Source organism: Telopea speciosissima, chromosome 1, assembly GCF_018873765.1.
Source record: "Telopea speciosissima isolate NSW1024214 ecotype Mountain lineage chromosome 1, Tspe_v1, whole genome shotgun sequence".
In the NCBI taxonomy this organism is placed as follows: Eukaryota; Viridiplantae; Streptophyta; class Magnoliopsida; order Proteales; family Proteaceae; genus Telopea; species Telopea speciosissima.
Genome location: NC_057916.1, coordinates 75790982 through 75806325, shown reverse-complemented (window position 1 = coordinate 75806325; position 15344 = coordinate 75790982). Strand labels below are relative to the sequence as shown.

Genomic DNA, 15344 nt, shown 5'->3' with positions numbered 1-15344 from the left:
GTTATCGGGGTCTGCCTCTGGGTGGTGATGACTACGACCGGCGCGGGCTCCGTAGTAATAATTGAGGTTGCATTGTGGTGAGAATGGAAGGATCCACAATGTCTTCCCGAGTTATTGCGATAGCATATACCCATTGACTTAGCATTGTGTGTTAGGTGGTAAATGAATTAATAATAGCATGCACCATGGACTATTTGTGATTGTGTGATTGTGCATCCCCTTTTCTCTCTCACTAGCTCGGTGGAGCTAACCCCCGTGTACACATTCTTTTTAGATTTGGATGCAGATGATACTGTGGAGCCAGGGACCGTGACTAAGGATCATGGCGATGGTTGCCCATGATGATTGTGCCTACGGGCTATACTGTTACTTGGGATCGTTCCCGTTTTATTATTTTTGAGCATTGTGTTTTGTATAAACTTTTATGTTTTACCTTTTTGGTAGCTACTTGATGGTCATAGGAATTTTGTAACTATGTTACTTATTATCATTGGCCAATGAACATCTTATAGTTATTTCTTTTACGCTTCCGCAAACTCTGACCTATCTCGGAATGTAATATTCCTTTGTCTTTCGCACTCTAATATTATTGTATTGTAATATTGGTTTATGACTGTGAGTTGGCCACTGCATCGAGATCCTGGCGGTGAGGTGGGATGACGCATGTCACCCCAATCATACCCTGATATTGTATTTTATCCCTTGTCGGGATAGGGGTGTGACAGTGTCAATTTGGGACCGGAACCGAGAACCGTCCCAATACCATCCCTCTAAAATCCGGTACTGGTATCTGATTTTGGTACCGAATGATAAATGGGACGGGACGGTTCTGGGACGGGATTCCCAACGGTACCAGTACCGAAATACCAATAAGGTACCGGACATACTAGTACCGTTTAAAAAAGAAAAAATACATAAGATCTTTTTTTTTTTGGGAGAAAAAATAGGGTATAAGAATTATATTTATCATGCATTAGGGACGGGACAGCCGCAGCTCTTGAAGTCTCGCCTCTCAAAATCCTGGTTCAGTGCTACTCTCTCTTCTTGCAAGCAACTTCATGTACCAGGTTTTTCTTTTTTCCACTCAGTAGTACCATGTGACAGTAACATGTGTGATAATAAGGTTTTGTTTGGGAAATCAAAGAGGAAAACACAATCGGATTTTTCCATTAGGAACAATTAAACTTCTTCATTTTTCTACAGTGCCTAGAACCGTTTCGGAATCGGTACCGTCCCGTCCCGCTAGTAATCGGGACTGGGATCTAGGTTTGGTCCCGTTAAGTAAATGGGACGGTACTGGAATTGACACTTTTGGTACCGGTATTGGTACCGTCCCGTCCCAAGTACCGGGAACCGTCCCAATTGACACCCTTAATCTTAGGTCGACTTTTTTTTTTTTTTTTTTTTGGGGGGTAAGATCGTAGGTCTACTACGACCGCAGTTTTTGGACCTACAAGAGCACTTTTCTGGTAGTTTACCCATGGATATCTATACTCTATATACGGACTGGAGTCAGTGGTCCACCAATCAAACCTTATGCCCTTTTTTTTTGTGGGAAGAGCATTTCGATGACTGTACCTACCCACTCGTTTATATTTATTAATATAATATACTACCATGTGATACATGAATGAGTAAGGTAGTTAGCTCAACCTAATGGTTTGACTACAAAGTTTGAGCCAAAGAAATGAAAAAGACATGGAGTCTTTCAGCAAGCTTCACACTCTTTATCTTTATCTTCTAAGGCTCCTTGTTCGGTATAGTTCGTCCGGTTCCTCTCATAGGGAGCATAAATGACCATCTTACCTTGTGCCCGAAACACTGCTTGGGTGAGGTCCATCCCCTCTTATTAGAAGCACTAAGGAACTGTACCGGGTAGAAAACCTGAGAGGATAATTTTCCCACTCTTTCACACCCCCACAATCTCACATCCCTACTCTTTCTTTTTCTTCTCACGAGACCTCTTCGATCACTAGAGAGATCCTCTGCCATCGAATTGATCATTTTCATCAAAGTCAATGACTTAAGAAAACCTTCTCATTTACTTTGTTTTTTATGAAAATCAAAGATGATCTTGTTCGTTCATTTAGTTAAAGTATCAAACAAAGAACCACCACATAGACATTTAATGTTTACGTGTTAAGTTCATCAAAGGGTTTGTGTGAATAATGGAATGATAATTAAGCATTATTCATTTGAAAGTGTCCCACTATGATCTGACAGAGTATGACACAAGAACCCACCATAATGAAATAAGGACGATTCTTCCATCAACAATAGTAACATAAACATGTCTCACGAGAGAAAGTTATCCTCCATTCTGGATGAAGGAAAAATACGTTCATCTAGGGTTATTATTATTCTTTCTATTGTAAGAAGTCCATAATATCTGCATTGCTCCCCTTTGTCCAGCTCGAGACAATGACACCTATCGATGATGACATTCCTCCTTCCCCATGTGTAGGAAAACGGTCTCTGAGAGAAAATATAATGATGACACAAGACATTAATCATGGAGTCACATCACCAGAGGAGAAATAAGGGTGACGGAATAGTCTTGATGACCAAAAAAGGAAGGAACAGACTTAGCATGTTTTTGTTTTTTTTTTGTGGTAGAAGTCCTAGCATGTTTTTTGAAGGGGAGAAAAAAGTATATGTTGTCCAATATTGTCCATAGAGTGTGTATAATTCCCTCTCTCCCCTCAGTATCCTCTTCAATTCCCTATAGCTTGGCAGTGCGACAGTGCTAGTGTAGATGTTTGACACGTGGCCACTCAGACATCCAACAGTCCGAGATCATTGATTATGTTGAGTTCAGACCATTGGATGTCTGAATTGTCACATGTCAAACATCCACACTAGCATTGCCAAGCTATAGGGAATTGGAGAGGATAATTTTCCCTCCCCTCTCTCATCATTAAATATGTGTCTTCGCCCATTCTCTCTTCATTAAATGTATTGTTTTGTTATTTGCTATTTTTTTATTTTTTTTTGGTAGAAGAAAATTTCATTGACAAAGAAAGTCCTTACAAGCAGTGACATCTTTAACACAAAGATCTAGAAACCACTGAGAGGTAATTAAGATGTCATCAATATAAGAGGCCGCATAGTGTTAGTGTTACGTGTAGATCTATCTCTCTCCCAAATCAAAGGTAATCAACAACTAAATCCCAAAGTGCTTTATTTTCTAAACACACATCAACTCCAATTCCCTATTGTTGAAGGTTTGAAATATGCTTTCGTAGTCCAATCAGAAGGCAAAATCTCATGTAGTAAGAGGCTTTATCTTCATTGTGGGTGAAAGAAAACTCCATTCCACCATATAATACTGTGAAACCCAAAAAAAAAAAATTTATAGTAAATGGTTCTTTGAACCACCAAGGTGGGGTACGTTAGCATCCAACCTTGTTGTCCACTTATGTATGATATTGTTTTGTCACACCTCATTGGTGTGCTCCTTTATTACTTATACCGCATAAGATTATAATCCAAATGTCATTCATTATAATCATTTCTAAATCTCTAAATCAACTAAATTTTGCTAGATGAGATGTTCCTGTCATAGATTAAACCCAACCCTTGTTACCAAAACACAAAAAAGAAAATTACAAGATGAGGGAAAATCATGTTTTGCTTTACAAAACTAACCACCTGTTGCTTCAGTTAACAAAAATGCATAAAATTAGGTTCAGGTTTACAAAACTAGCCCAAATAGTCTCCTTGTCCCTTACCTACATTTTTTTTAACATTTTTATCCTTGATTCTTTCCACCACCTCCACCACTACTGCCATCACCATCCTGGATCTTTTATCCCCTCTAGTTCCTCGCCCGGCCTAGTTCCCCAGTGCCCCTAACAAGGGGGGGCGCATTGAACACCCTACCCCTGCCCAAACAGTCTGCCCATGTGGGGTCCACCCCCCCCCCCCCTTGTTAGGAATTTTTATCCTCTTAGGTTCCTTGCCCGGTCAGGTGCTTAGGTTCCTCTCACTAAGAGGTGGAAATGACAACCTAACCCCACTCGGGCAGTGTGTTCGGGCAAGGGGTGAGGTCGTCATTTTTCGTTCCTCCATGAGAAAAACCTGAGCACCTGACGATCGATTCCCTTAGTCGTGGCACTGGGGAACTGGGCCGGGTGGGGAACTTGAGGAGATAATTTTTCTCACCATGCCTCCCTCTCCCCTCCGAATTTTTATCCTCTCAATTACACTGCCCGTACTTGACTGTCAAGTACATCTACTAGAGGGAGGTGGACCCCACCTCGAGCGGTGTGTTCGGACAGGGAGTAGGAGAGTCATTTCTGCCTCCTCTGTTAGATGTACTTGAGTCAAGTATGGATAGTGTAACTGAGAGGATAAAGATTCCTCCCCTCCCCTGCAACCCTGCCCCGATTCTTTCTATAGCCCCACCCCTACCCTGTTTTTCCTCATGCCATCAGCTGCAACATTCAGTTCCCAGCCACGCAAACCCCGATCTCCCAACACCTCTGCAACTCCACACTCCGCTGTCCCTACAACTCCACCTTTGCATTTTACCTTTGTCTGTTTTTCATCTCTTCTTCTCCATCAACTCCTCCCTGTTGCTTTAAAAATTAGGTCCCACTATGTCAATAGCTTCTAGCTCATCCTTCAAACTTGTGGAAACTCACAGTTTTCTAATTGAGTTTCCATCTCGTTTTGGGATTATTGCAGCCCAACTCCACTCTTTCTTTGATCTCAGCCATGAGCTCAGGGCTTCTTAGGCCATCGCTACAAGCACCAACCCCAGCCATGCCCCTGCAACAACCAGTCCCCAGCCCCTGCGCAGCATCAACCCTTCCTATCGCCCTGTGCATCACTCCTGCATATTTTTACCAAAAGAGACAAAGAATTTGATCATACCCATTCAACCCAAGAACGTCAATGGCAATCTCGAGCTCTGCTTCTGTGATTCCGGCGATGGCAAAGATTGAGATTGAGTAGAAGGCCAAGAACAAGGCAAGCAACAGAATTGTTGCAGCCACCAATCTACCCGGTGAAATCTCATATATTTAGGATCGTGATCATCTACGGCGTGCCTGCCCGTAGCGGCCATAGCAGCGCACTGATGAGGTGAGGCACAATGATCGCTTCAGTGTGCCACTCTGGCAGCTACGGGCAAGCAGGCCGTAGACGATCTGTACCGGCGGGGGTAAGGCGATCATTGTGCCTCACCACATCAGTGCGCCACTCTGGCAGCTACGGGCAGGCAGGCCGTAGATGATCTGAGTACATATATTTAATTGTTAGAACAAACACCAAACAAAAACACGAACAAAAATGAAACAGAGCAAGATGACACGAAGATGCAACGTGGTTCACACACCAGTATGGTGTGCTACGTCCACTGGTGAAACTGAAGATGTTTCATTCACTATGTAAATCAACGAAAGTTACTATGAAAATCTCTTAAGAACACCCCACAAACGGTACTGCTTCTCTCTCCACAAATCTTAAATCAAAAACCCCAAATCTCACTCCCTTTACAACAAAACGGATAAAAATATAACTTACTACTCCATTGGATCGAGTCGAACATATCTCAGAAAAAAGTTTTATTTGGATCCGCACCAAAAATGTCGGCAGGTCATTCTCATTTTTGTAAACCCAAACCCTATTGTATGTATGTTTGTCAAGTGAAACAATAAGTGGTTAGTTTTATAAAAGGAAACATGATTTTACGTAATCTTTGTAATTTTCCCAAAAACTAAAATGGAGTGGGGCTATCCATTGAGTGGCTTTCTCACACTAGATAGGCACATGAAGGACTACCACCCCCATAAAAAGATCCCATGCAAAATCCAAACATATCAAACAAGAATTATTGATTGTACAGTGTGAGTTGACATGAATGGCTGACCCATATGCTGTTTCTATGGTTAGGACAGAATTTAGACAATTTCCACTGATTCTTGATCTGATTCCAATTGAATGAGATTGGAATCAGTTGGACTTGATTTTGAGTTTACATCCTTGGTGAAGAGAGAATCTCTTTATCCTCCCATCTAATTTTCTAATTAATTGAATTAAAAAAAGGTATTTTGAGTGAAACGATAAAGAATAAATGTGGGAGTTGATAACGTCTCAAGTCCAATCACAATGTTACATCACACTTGGTAAAAGATTCTTCTCATTGTAAGGGAAAATAAAACTTAAGCCAAATTTAAGCATTAGTTTACAACATTGAGTAGCTGAGACAAAATTAAGACGAAAGTTTTTGTGCACAGTTGCTTCTTGGGCATCAAATGGATATAAATTAAGGGTGTCAATTTGGGTCTGAAACTGGGACCCGTCCCAAAATCTTCTCGCTAAAACCTAGAACCAACCCATCCCATTATTAAATTGGATGATTTTGGGAACTAGTTTTGAAACCAATTATTAAATGAGATGAGATGGTTTTGGGACGAGTTTTCCAACGGGTTTAGAATTGAAAGCCCAATAAAGAACCAACTAGAACCTATTTAACATGGCTTAATTACTTATTTAAGATTAGTTAATACTTTTTTTTGGTAAAAGAATTATTTAATACTTAATAGTATAAGAATTATGGGAAATAGGTTTCCTCCAGGAGTGGCCTACACCAACACTCACATTTGTCTATCTCTCTCCTCCTCAAAATAAGGGGACAGAGATGTCTTTTCATATGGGGAGGAGAGAGATAGACTCATGGGAGTATTAGCCAGAGTTCTTTTTTCTAAAAATTATATTTAATTACAAAGAAAAACTAAGGATTATCAATTATTTTGTGTTTAGTTAAGTGTTTGTATTCTTCTTTTTTTTTGTGAATAATGTTTGTATTTTTAAGAATTGTTATTTGATTATTTTATGCTTAGTGATTTATTCAATTAATTATATGCTTGAAAAATTTATTTGTATACTTAAGAATTTTGTACATAGTTGATTGTTCGAGACTTTGAGTGCTTAGAACTGTCAAGGGACCGAACCATCCTATTATTAAACAAGATCGGATCCTAAATTTGAGATTGTTTAGTAAACAGAATGGTTCTGGGATTGACCCCTTTGGGACCAAAACCAGTAAGGAACCGTCCCAATTACTCAAAACTGTCTTGTTTGACACCCTTACAGAAATGCTCGATCGGAGTCGGGACCAGGAAATCTGAAAAAACAACTCTTTAAGCCATGCACAAAACCTAAGTTGATTACCCATTACCTTTTTTTTATTTTGGAATACAAACAAGTTCTAGTCAACTTCTAGACACTAATAACCCTTTAGTTGTTCTTTGTAATTATAATATCAAATATTCTCATAAAAAAAATTAAAATATCAAATAGCAATCCTTAAGAATTTAATGACATTAAATGGATCTTTTTAAAGACATCTGAAGGATTTTTTTTCTTTCTTTTCTTTTTCTTTAGGTATTGGGTAATCAAAGCTTCAAAGACATTGAGTCCTGGACCACGGAATCAAGGACTAGGAAATATTACCTTCACCAATAAAGGGGTCTTGTTGTCATAAAGGATAATCTCAAAGGGCATTTTGATGTCATAAAAAATGTATTGATGTCATGGCTTAAAACCCCGAAATGAGGATCCGGATCATTGCAGCATGAATCAGGTAGAACAAAATCCTAAAATCAGCCCGTGGAATATCTACCCTACTGATTCAGTTGGTATCAAACCAATTCGGATCAGCCCAAATCAGCCAACATCTGAATTTTAAATCTTGGGTTAAATTTATAAGCGAGTCGAGTTGAGTTGAACCAAATCAAGCCAAGCCAAGTCGAACCGAGCCGTGTAAAAAGTAGATATACAGTAATTTTTTATTGGTAAGGGAATGAGAGTGGTAGAATGATCTCATGGGCTCACAGCGGCCTCATGCAGAAAGGAACAAAGAGAGATCATCTAAAAGAACCATTGGCCCCTCTCCCTTTTTGTCTCTCGCATATTAATTTTGGTTTTTTTATTTATTTATTTATTTTTTATTTTTTTTAAATGATTTTTTTCCTTCTTTTTCCTTTTGTTTCCTTCTTCTTTATCAACCTTCAATCATGGACCCGACGTAAATAATTAAAAAAAAAAAAAATCCAAAAAGAAAAAAAAAATCAAGCTCTGCCATCTTTTCTGCTTATAAATGCTTCATGAATCATGTGACCTTTGAAACTACAAAACACGTTCCCTGTTCCCTGTTTCCTGTGGACCTCTTGCTTCTTCCTCTGTAACACTCTCGAACAATCTTTGATACACAAAATCACTCTCAACTCTTAGCTTCAGTGAATTCACTGATAAGATTGTATTTTCCATGATCTATCTACCCTTCCTGTTCCTGTTCTTTTTTTATTCTTTTTCCTAATTTTGAAGTAGTTTTGTTTTGTTGGGTTTCGTTTTAGATTTTAAGATCAGGACGAAATGCATTTTGTTTTTGAGCGGTGACATTAAAGACTGGTTTTGTCCAACCCAGTAGCATGATTTGAGCTTGGTTGGTTCTTGTGATGGAATAATACAGAAACCCAGTTCCCAGAAAAGAGGAGAAACTGATACTTTCAAATTTTATTTTATTTTCCCTTTTTCCTTAGATTCAAATGAAGAAGAAAATTATAATCTTTATGTATATAAGTTGAATTTAGTCTTTACGAACTCCCAAACGAAAAAAGTTACTGTAATACTCATAATGTAAACCTTTCCAAGCTACTCTCACGACAATAAAAAGGAGTAAAGGACCTGTCCTTTCGGGGTTTCAATTCGTATTTAGTTGTTTCAAGCTGGGTTGTGGGCTATAGCTGTTGAAAGGAATGACAAGAACCAATCTCAACAGAAGATAACCATTTGTACGGATTTCCTCTGTTCATTTAAGACAACCTTTCACTATTCCTCTCTTCCTGCTTTTCCAAATCAAAGTCTATATACTGGTTCAGTTCAAGGATTTCAAGCTGTAAAAGCTGCAGTTCATGGAGGCGATTCAAAGAACCAGAGTCATCTGGTACCCTTTTTCTGCTTTCTGTTGCCCTTTCTCCAAATTACTGGGAAATACTCTCTCTGAAGTTAATTAAATGGTGGTGGTCTCGGCCTTATCAGTTCCAAAACCAGAAATGGTTGTGATAAATCCACTGGGGTTACTTTGTTTCATGATTTCAACTGCCCCACCACTTCGTCCTGTTATTCTGTACTAGACTGAAAAACCCATTTGTACTACCACATAACTCAAAGATAGAAATCTGTCTTTTGGCCATTTTAATCTAATCTTTTCTTTCTAACAAACTCAAGATAAATTGATATTTCTGAGTTCTTCTTTTTGTGGGGTTGAGAATCAAACAGATAAGCCAGAAATCCACGTTGAAAACCCGGGAGCTTCTGTCTTCTACTCTTCTTTCAGTGAGGCTTCAAGGTTATGTGTTGGGCGATGGCCACTGGGCTCCAAAACCAGGAGGGAGTACCAGAAAATCATCTGAGAAAACAGCTTGCTTTTGCTGTTAGAAGCATCCAATGGAGCTATGCAATCTTCTGGTCTATCTCAACTGGAGGGTATAGAATATTCAAAGTCTTCTTCCATTTTACTTCTTTCTCTTTGTTAGGAACATTTTTGCTCTGCCTTCTTAGTTTCCTGCAACTGGGTCTGCTTAACAGTTAGAGAAGTGATATATAATGGCTAGCATTTGTGTGGGTCTCCAGGATAATGAGTTTGCTCAACTGGGAAATTTTACTGTTAATGGTTTTTTTTTCAAGATCAGGCTCATTGCGAACCCTCTTTTGCAAAGTTGTTGAATCATTAAACACCATAGGGAATGTTGTAGTTAAAAATAATAATGTTATACTATATCTGGATTTCTTATACTTGGAATCCATCAAAAACCACTCACCACCACCGCCCAAAAAAAAGAAAAAAACTGGGCCTCTTGCTTTTCTATTCTGTTTCCTGTTTGTTGCTAAATTAGGTTTTCTATAACTCTTCCTTGCATAATTGGAGAAATCTGGCTTTAATGTGGTTCCAGTTTAGCCCATGAAAGTGATGGCTTCAGATTTGCAACCCCATTCCTGAGGTGTGAGCTTTTAATTCACTATCGTCTGTTGCTTAAGATCATGAACTGATGTGAAGATGTACGAAATGCTTGTGCCCTGCCAATCATGATTGGAGATAGGTTTACATAGTTCTATTTTTTTTTTTTAACCTTTTCTTCTGGGGTTTGGTTGTGATTATTTTTAGGGTGTTGGAATGGCGAGATGGGTACTACAATGGAGACATAAAGACCAGGAAAACATTGCAACCCAGGGAGTTAAATGCTGACCAAATGGGATTGCAAAGGAGTGAACTGTTAAGAGAGCTGTATGAATCACTATCAGCAGGTGAAACCAACCCACAAGCTAGGAGGCCTTCAGCAGCATTGTCTCCTGAAGACCTCACTGATGCAGAGTGGTTTTACTTGGTTTGCATGTCCTTTCAATTCAACCGTGGACAAGGGTACTTGTCTCTCCTCCCGGGCTCTAATTTTAGTTCTTATTATTAAATTCTTCCTGTTGTTCTGGCCTCCTACAGCCTTAAATCTAATTTTTTTATATTAATGTTCGGTTAGAATGTTTAAATGTATTCAATGAGAGGATTGAAGATGCAATTTTCTCTATAATTACCTGCATTTTAACTTCTTTATCAATCCTGGAGGTGGGATTTCCCAGAATCAGAAATCAGTATTGGGAGAAGAAGTGGGCCAGTGAACTTGACTAATTGCAAATTAGTGCTAAAATTGAATCTAATTACATATGATCATAACAGTGTTGGGTTTAATTTCAGCCCATGAGAGATCATTTTAGGTTCTAGGAACAAACTTTTGCAGTAAAAGAACTGAATCTGTAAAAAATAGTTTGGAGTATATTTATCTATTTTTAAGGTTGCTTTATCCTGTTTCTGTTGGTTCATGGTCAATAAGATGCAGCTAAATAATATTCTTACTCATTGTTGGTGCCCAGATTGCCTGGAAGAGCATTGGAAAATGGTCAAACCATCTGGTTGTGCAGGGCTCCTGATGCAGATAGCAAAGTATTTACACGCTCTCTTCTAGCAAAGGTTACTATTCCTTGCAGAAATCTTAAATCTGATGCAAATTCTCTTCTATACATTGGCAGACAAACTGACTATAATTGTCTCTGTTGTGTTGTTTTTCTTCAATTACTGGACTGGAATCAATCATCATCCTTAGAGCGCATCTATCCAGGTATCAGGATCTCCTTTTCTCCTTTCACGTTGAATTATGACAGAGCTTTATAGTTAGTGGTGTGAAGTAAACACAGTTCTGTATCACTTAGTCATTTGGTAACATATTAGACCTATGATCTCTCCACATGGTTGAAAGAGAGTACTAATAGCATATAGACCTAGCTGACCTTTTTGAATTTCTGGTTGAATGAGTTCAATCAAAGCTTCTGTTTTGCTTTGGCCTCTACATTGGCTGTTTTTCAATATCCATTCAGCAGCATTCGATGAAACACCATCATACGTAGCTTCTGTTTTTGGTTTGCAGACTGTGGTATGCTTTCCATTTTTAGGAGGTGTGGTTGAGCTGGGGGTGACTGATCTGGTAATTTTACATGTCATATCTTCCACTTGAGTTCAGCTGTAATTTGTTTGAAACTCATTGTGTTATATTGTAATTTGTTTGTCTCTTTAGGTTTCAGAAGACTCCAACCTCATTCAACAAGTTAAGACTTGCTGCTTGGAGTTCCCAAGGCCCAATTGCATTGAGCAATCAGCTTTCAGCCCTCAAAATGCAGATAATGTGGAAGATCCTCCATATGCCAAGGTTGGCCATGGGAAAATTGATGCAATGGCTTTGGATCCAGCAATCCAATTTGAGACAAAACAAGAGAGTGCAACCCCTGCATTAGTACCATCTTACATTCCTCGAGAAGAAATCGAGTTCAACCAAGGTCGGATTGAGGAGTTTCATACAAATATCTGTGAAGACTTAGAGGCAGATTCCCCCCATGACAGCTCAAATGGGTGCGGGGCTCATCAGCACACTGAAGATTCCTTCAAACTGGAAGGTGTAATAAATGGTAGGGCTTCACAAGTCCAAAGCTGGCAGTACTTGGATGATGAGTTCAGTAATTGCATGCTTGATTCCATGAATTCTAGTGACTGTATATCCCAAACACTTGGGAATCCTCAAAATGTAATCCCTTCTAAGGGTGAAAAAGTAAACAACCTTCGTGTTCAAGAACTTCAAGAATGCAATGACACTAAACTAAGCTCATTGGTCCTCAGAACCGATGACTTGCATTACTCAAGGACTCTTTCTGCCATTTTTAAGAACCCTCACAGTTTGATTGTAGCACCATGCGTTCGCAGTGGTAATCACAAATCCAGCTTTACAAATTGGAGAGGACTCGTGGATCCTCTGCAACCACAGATTGGCAGACCACAGAAAATATTAAAGAAGATGTTGTTTGAGGTAGCTTGGATGCACGGCGGTAACTTGATCAAATCAGTACAAAGAGCTGGCAAGGATGGACTCCAGGAATCAGAATGCGATGATGTTGGTGGGAACCATGTATTGTCAGAGAGAAGAAGAAGGGAGAAACTGAAGGAAAAATTTCATATCCTGAAGTCTCTAGTTCCTTCTGTTGGAAAGGTACTTGAACTACTATTCCTAGGAGATTTTCTGTTAAGACCCAATTCATGGTGAGAAATTTTATATTGTGTGCATATTTGGCAGGTTGACAAATCATCTATCCTTGATGACACAATTGACTACCTGAAAGAGCTTGAGAGAAGGGTGGAAGAGTTGGAATCATGCAGGGAATTGGCAGAGTATGAAGCTAGAACAAGGAGGAAGCACCCAGATATAGCAGAGAGGACATCAGAAAACTATGTCCATAGAGACATTACAAATGATAGGAAGACTTCAATTAACAAGAGAAAGGCTTCTAACATTGATGAAACGGAAGTGGAACTTGATTGGGCTTCATCAAAAGATGGTTTGGCAGCCAATCTTACTGTTGTTATGAATGAGAAAGAAGTTCTAATTGATATAAGGTGTCCTTGGAGGGAGTCTTTGTTGCTCCATATGTTAGATGCCATAAGCAATCTCAATTTAGATGCTCACATGGTTCAATCTTCTACAGTGGATGGCATTCTTATACTGTCAATCAAATCTGAGGTTTGGACCTAGAATACTCAAATAAGAAGCCTAGTGGTTTTTTTTTAACTTTTTATATATTTTTCATTTCCTTCTTGCTGCCTTCATCTGAATGTTTGACTGACTAGGAATTTGGCTGCAGTTTAGAGGAACGGCTTTCGCGTCTGCCGGAATGATCAAGCAATCACTTCAGAGAGTCATTAGTAAGTGTTGAACATTGTGGCCTTCAGGAGGCTAAAATTGTTGGGAGATACTTGCAGTGATGCCATTATAAATTGGTTTGTTGTTATTATGTAATAAGAGTTTGGTAGTGCCGGTTACTATAACTTGGTTCAAAGCTCCAGCATTTGGTGTTTTATGCACTGAATCCAGGCTATCTATGTGACACTATATAGAAGATCAAAGCTGATTCTGCTCTTGGGGTTTTGCATTTCAGTTGAATTTCTCTATGTAATTGCTGTAAGCTAATAAATACAATTGTGGAATATGGAGATGAGTTCTCTCTCTCTCTCTCTATCTCACAGCCACTGAGCTCCAAGGGTTTTTCATGGTGACTCAGATGAGTCAACAAATTTGGAGACAAAGGGAAAGTTTGGGCATGCCACCGGGGTTCTTGACTTGTGTCTGTCTCTCTTCCCCATGGAAATGACCCCCCTGCCCCTGTGTCCCAAGATCTTATTGATGCACACCACTAGCTTACTGCAAGTGGGTGGCATGCCCAACCCTGTCCCTCCAAGAACACTTGTATCAATTCTAAATAAATAATCACCCGTTAGGGTGTTACCTAAACGGAGATGGAAATGCAGTGCAAGAGGATCTCATACGGGTTTTGTTACTTGCTTCACGAACTCGAACGATCGCCTTCACAATCTTCGAATATCTTGAAAGATTTTTTCATGAAGAAGAACTTCACCACAAATCTTTGGGAAGAGATAGAATCCGAGCACACAATTACATGGAGAGTAGGGAGAGAGACAAATCTTGGTTGTCAATGTTATGATGGGATTTAGGGTTAGAGCTTTTATTTATAGCCAAAACTCTAACCCCCCCCCCCCCCACCCCTTTTGCAGCCTTTCACTCAAACTAGGAAAGGGGGAGAGGGAGTCGTTCACATAAAGTGAATGGCTCCTTGCTCACAGGTTGGGTCAGGCCACCCCTCATGGACACCATGGATCGGGTCCAAGACCTGGATCCGATTAACATTAATGATGGTCTAGACATGCCTAAGTAACATATTGAATTTTGAATTATTCCTTGAGCCCTACTTGGCTATGAATGACAATTTTCTTCTTTCATTTTTTTTTAATTTTTTGTAGAAAGAAAATTTATTGAGAAGAAGAGTGTAATGGGAGATGTAGAAGACTAGAAACAACAAAAAGGGGGGGAGGAGGGGGGGAACGCTACATGGGTACGTGCGGTGTGCTGTCCCTAGGCCCAAATACAAGGGTGGACAAAATGACCATCATGGCACCCCATGGAAAGACTGAATTCCCGGGGGTACTGCAATCATTTCATCCGCCCCTGTGTCTAGGCACAAAGATAGCATACCGTACGCACCCAAGTAGTGTTATCTTTTCCTTAAAAAATAAAGTAAAATTAATTGTCATTTGAAAGCAATTTTCCTTCACCCATGGGGAAGGAGATATTCCTTCATTGTGGGCGTTAATGGGGATGGAATGGTTATCATAATATAAGGATACTTTGACCTTCTATTGGCATGGGGACAGGGGGATTAATAATGGTTGTCAGATCATAGGTTTTTCTTCTCACGGATCTGGATCCTCTCCAACTACTTGGGCACTCAACTCTTCTCCAAACACTCATTCAATGGCTGGGAGGAATTTTTTCTCTTTCTCCCACGGTAGAGGATAACTTCTAGTTATTTAATGTAATCATACTTAAATTCAGTTGAAATTTCAACCAAAATATTTTAGCTTCCCACTTAGTTGGAGCCTCATTTGTTTTCATATGGCAATTATACATAATTGGCATATCCAATCAAACACCCAAATTATAAAGTGGGAGAGGGTTGGGCATGACATCAACTTTCGATAAACTAGTAGCATACATCAATCACAGGTTTAGACACACGAGGATAAAGGGGTTTTTACCAAAGGAGAAGAGACATGATGACACATGTTGGGCATCCTGGCAATATACCCAGCCTTTTCCCATAAAAAGTTTGTTCTGCATCTTTATTTCACTAAAGTTCATGTCAACTCTTTCCTTCCATACTTATTTATC

General features: G+C 39.5%; 1 protein-coding gene across 1 annotated transcript; it reads left to right on the top strand.

Moving 5' to 3' along the window:
- The first annotated feature begins 8926 nt into the window (after positions 1–8926).
- Positions 8927–13530, top strand: LOC122666735 (transcription factor EGL1-like). Its single transcript, XM_043862799.1, has 8 exons — positions 8927–9495; positions 10175–10429; positions 10933–11029; positions 11163–11177; positions 11484–11540; positions 11631–12593; positions 12678–13121; positions 13243–13530. Exons 1-8 carry the CDS (start codon positions 9362–9364, stop codon positions 13312–13314), a joined length of 2037 nt encoding a protein of 678 aa, XP_043718734.1. The 5' UTR covers positions 8927–9361; the 3' UTR covers positions 13315–13530.
- The last annotated feature ends 1814 nt before the right edge of the window (positions 13531–15344 follow it).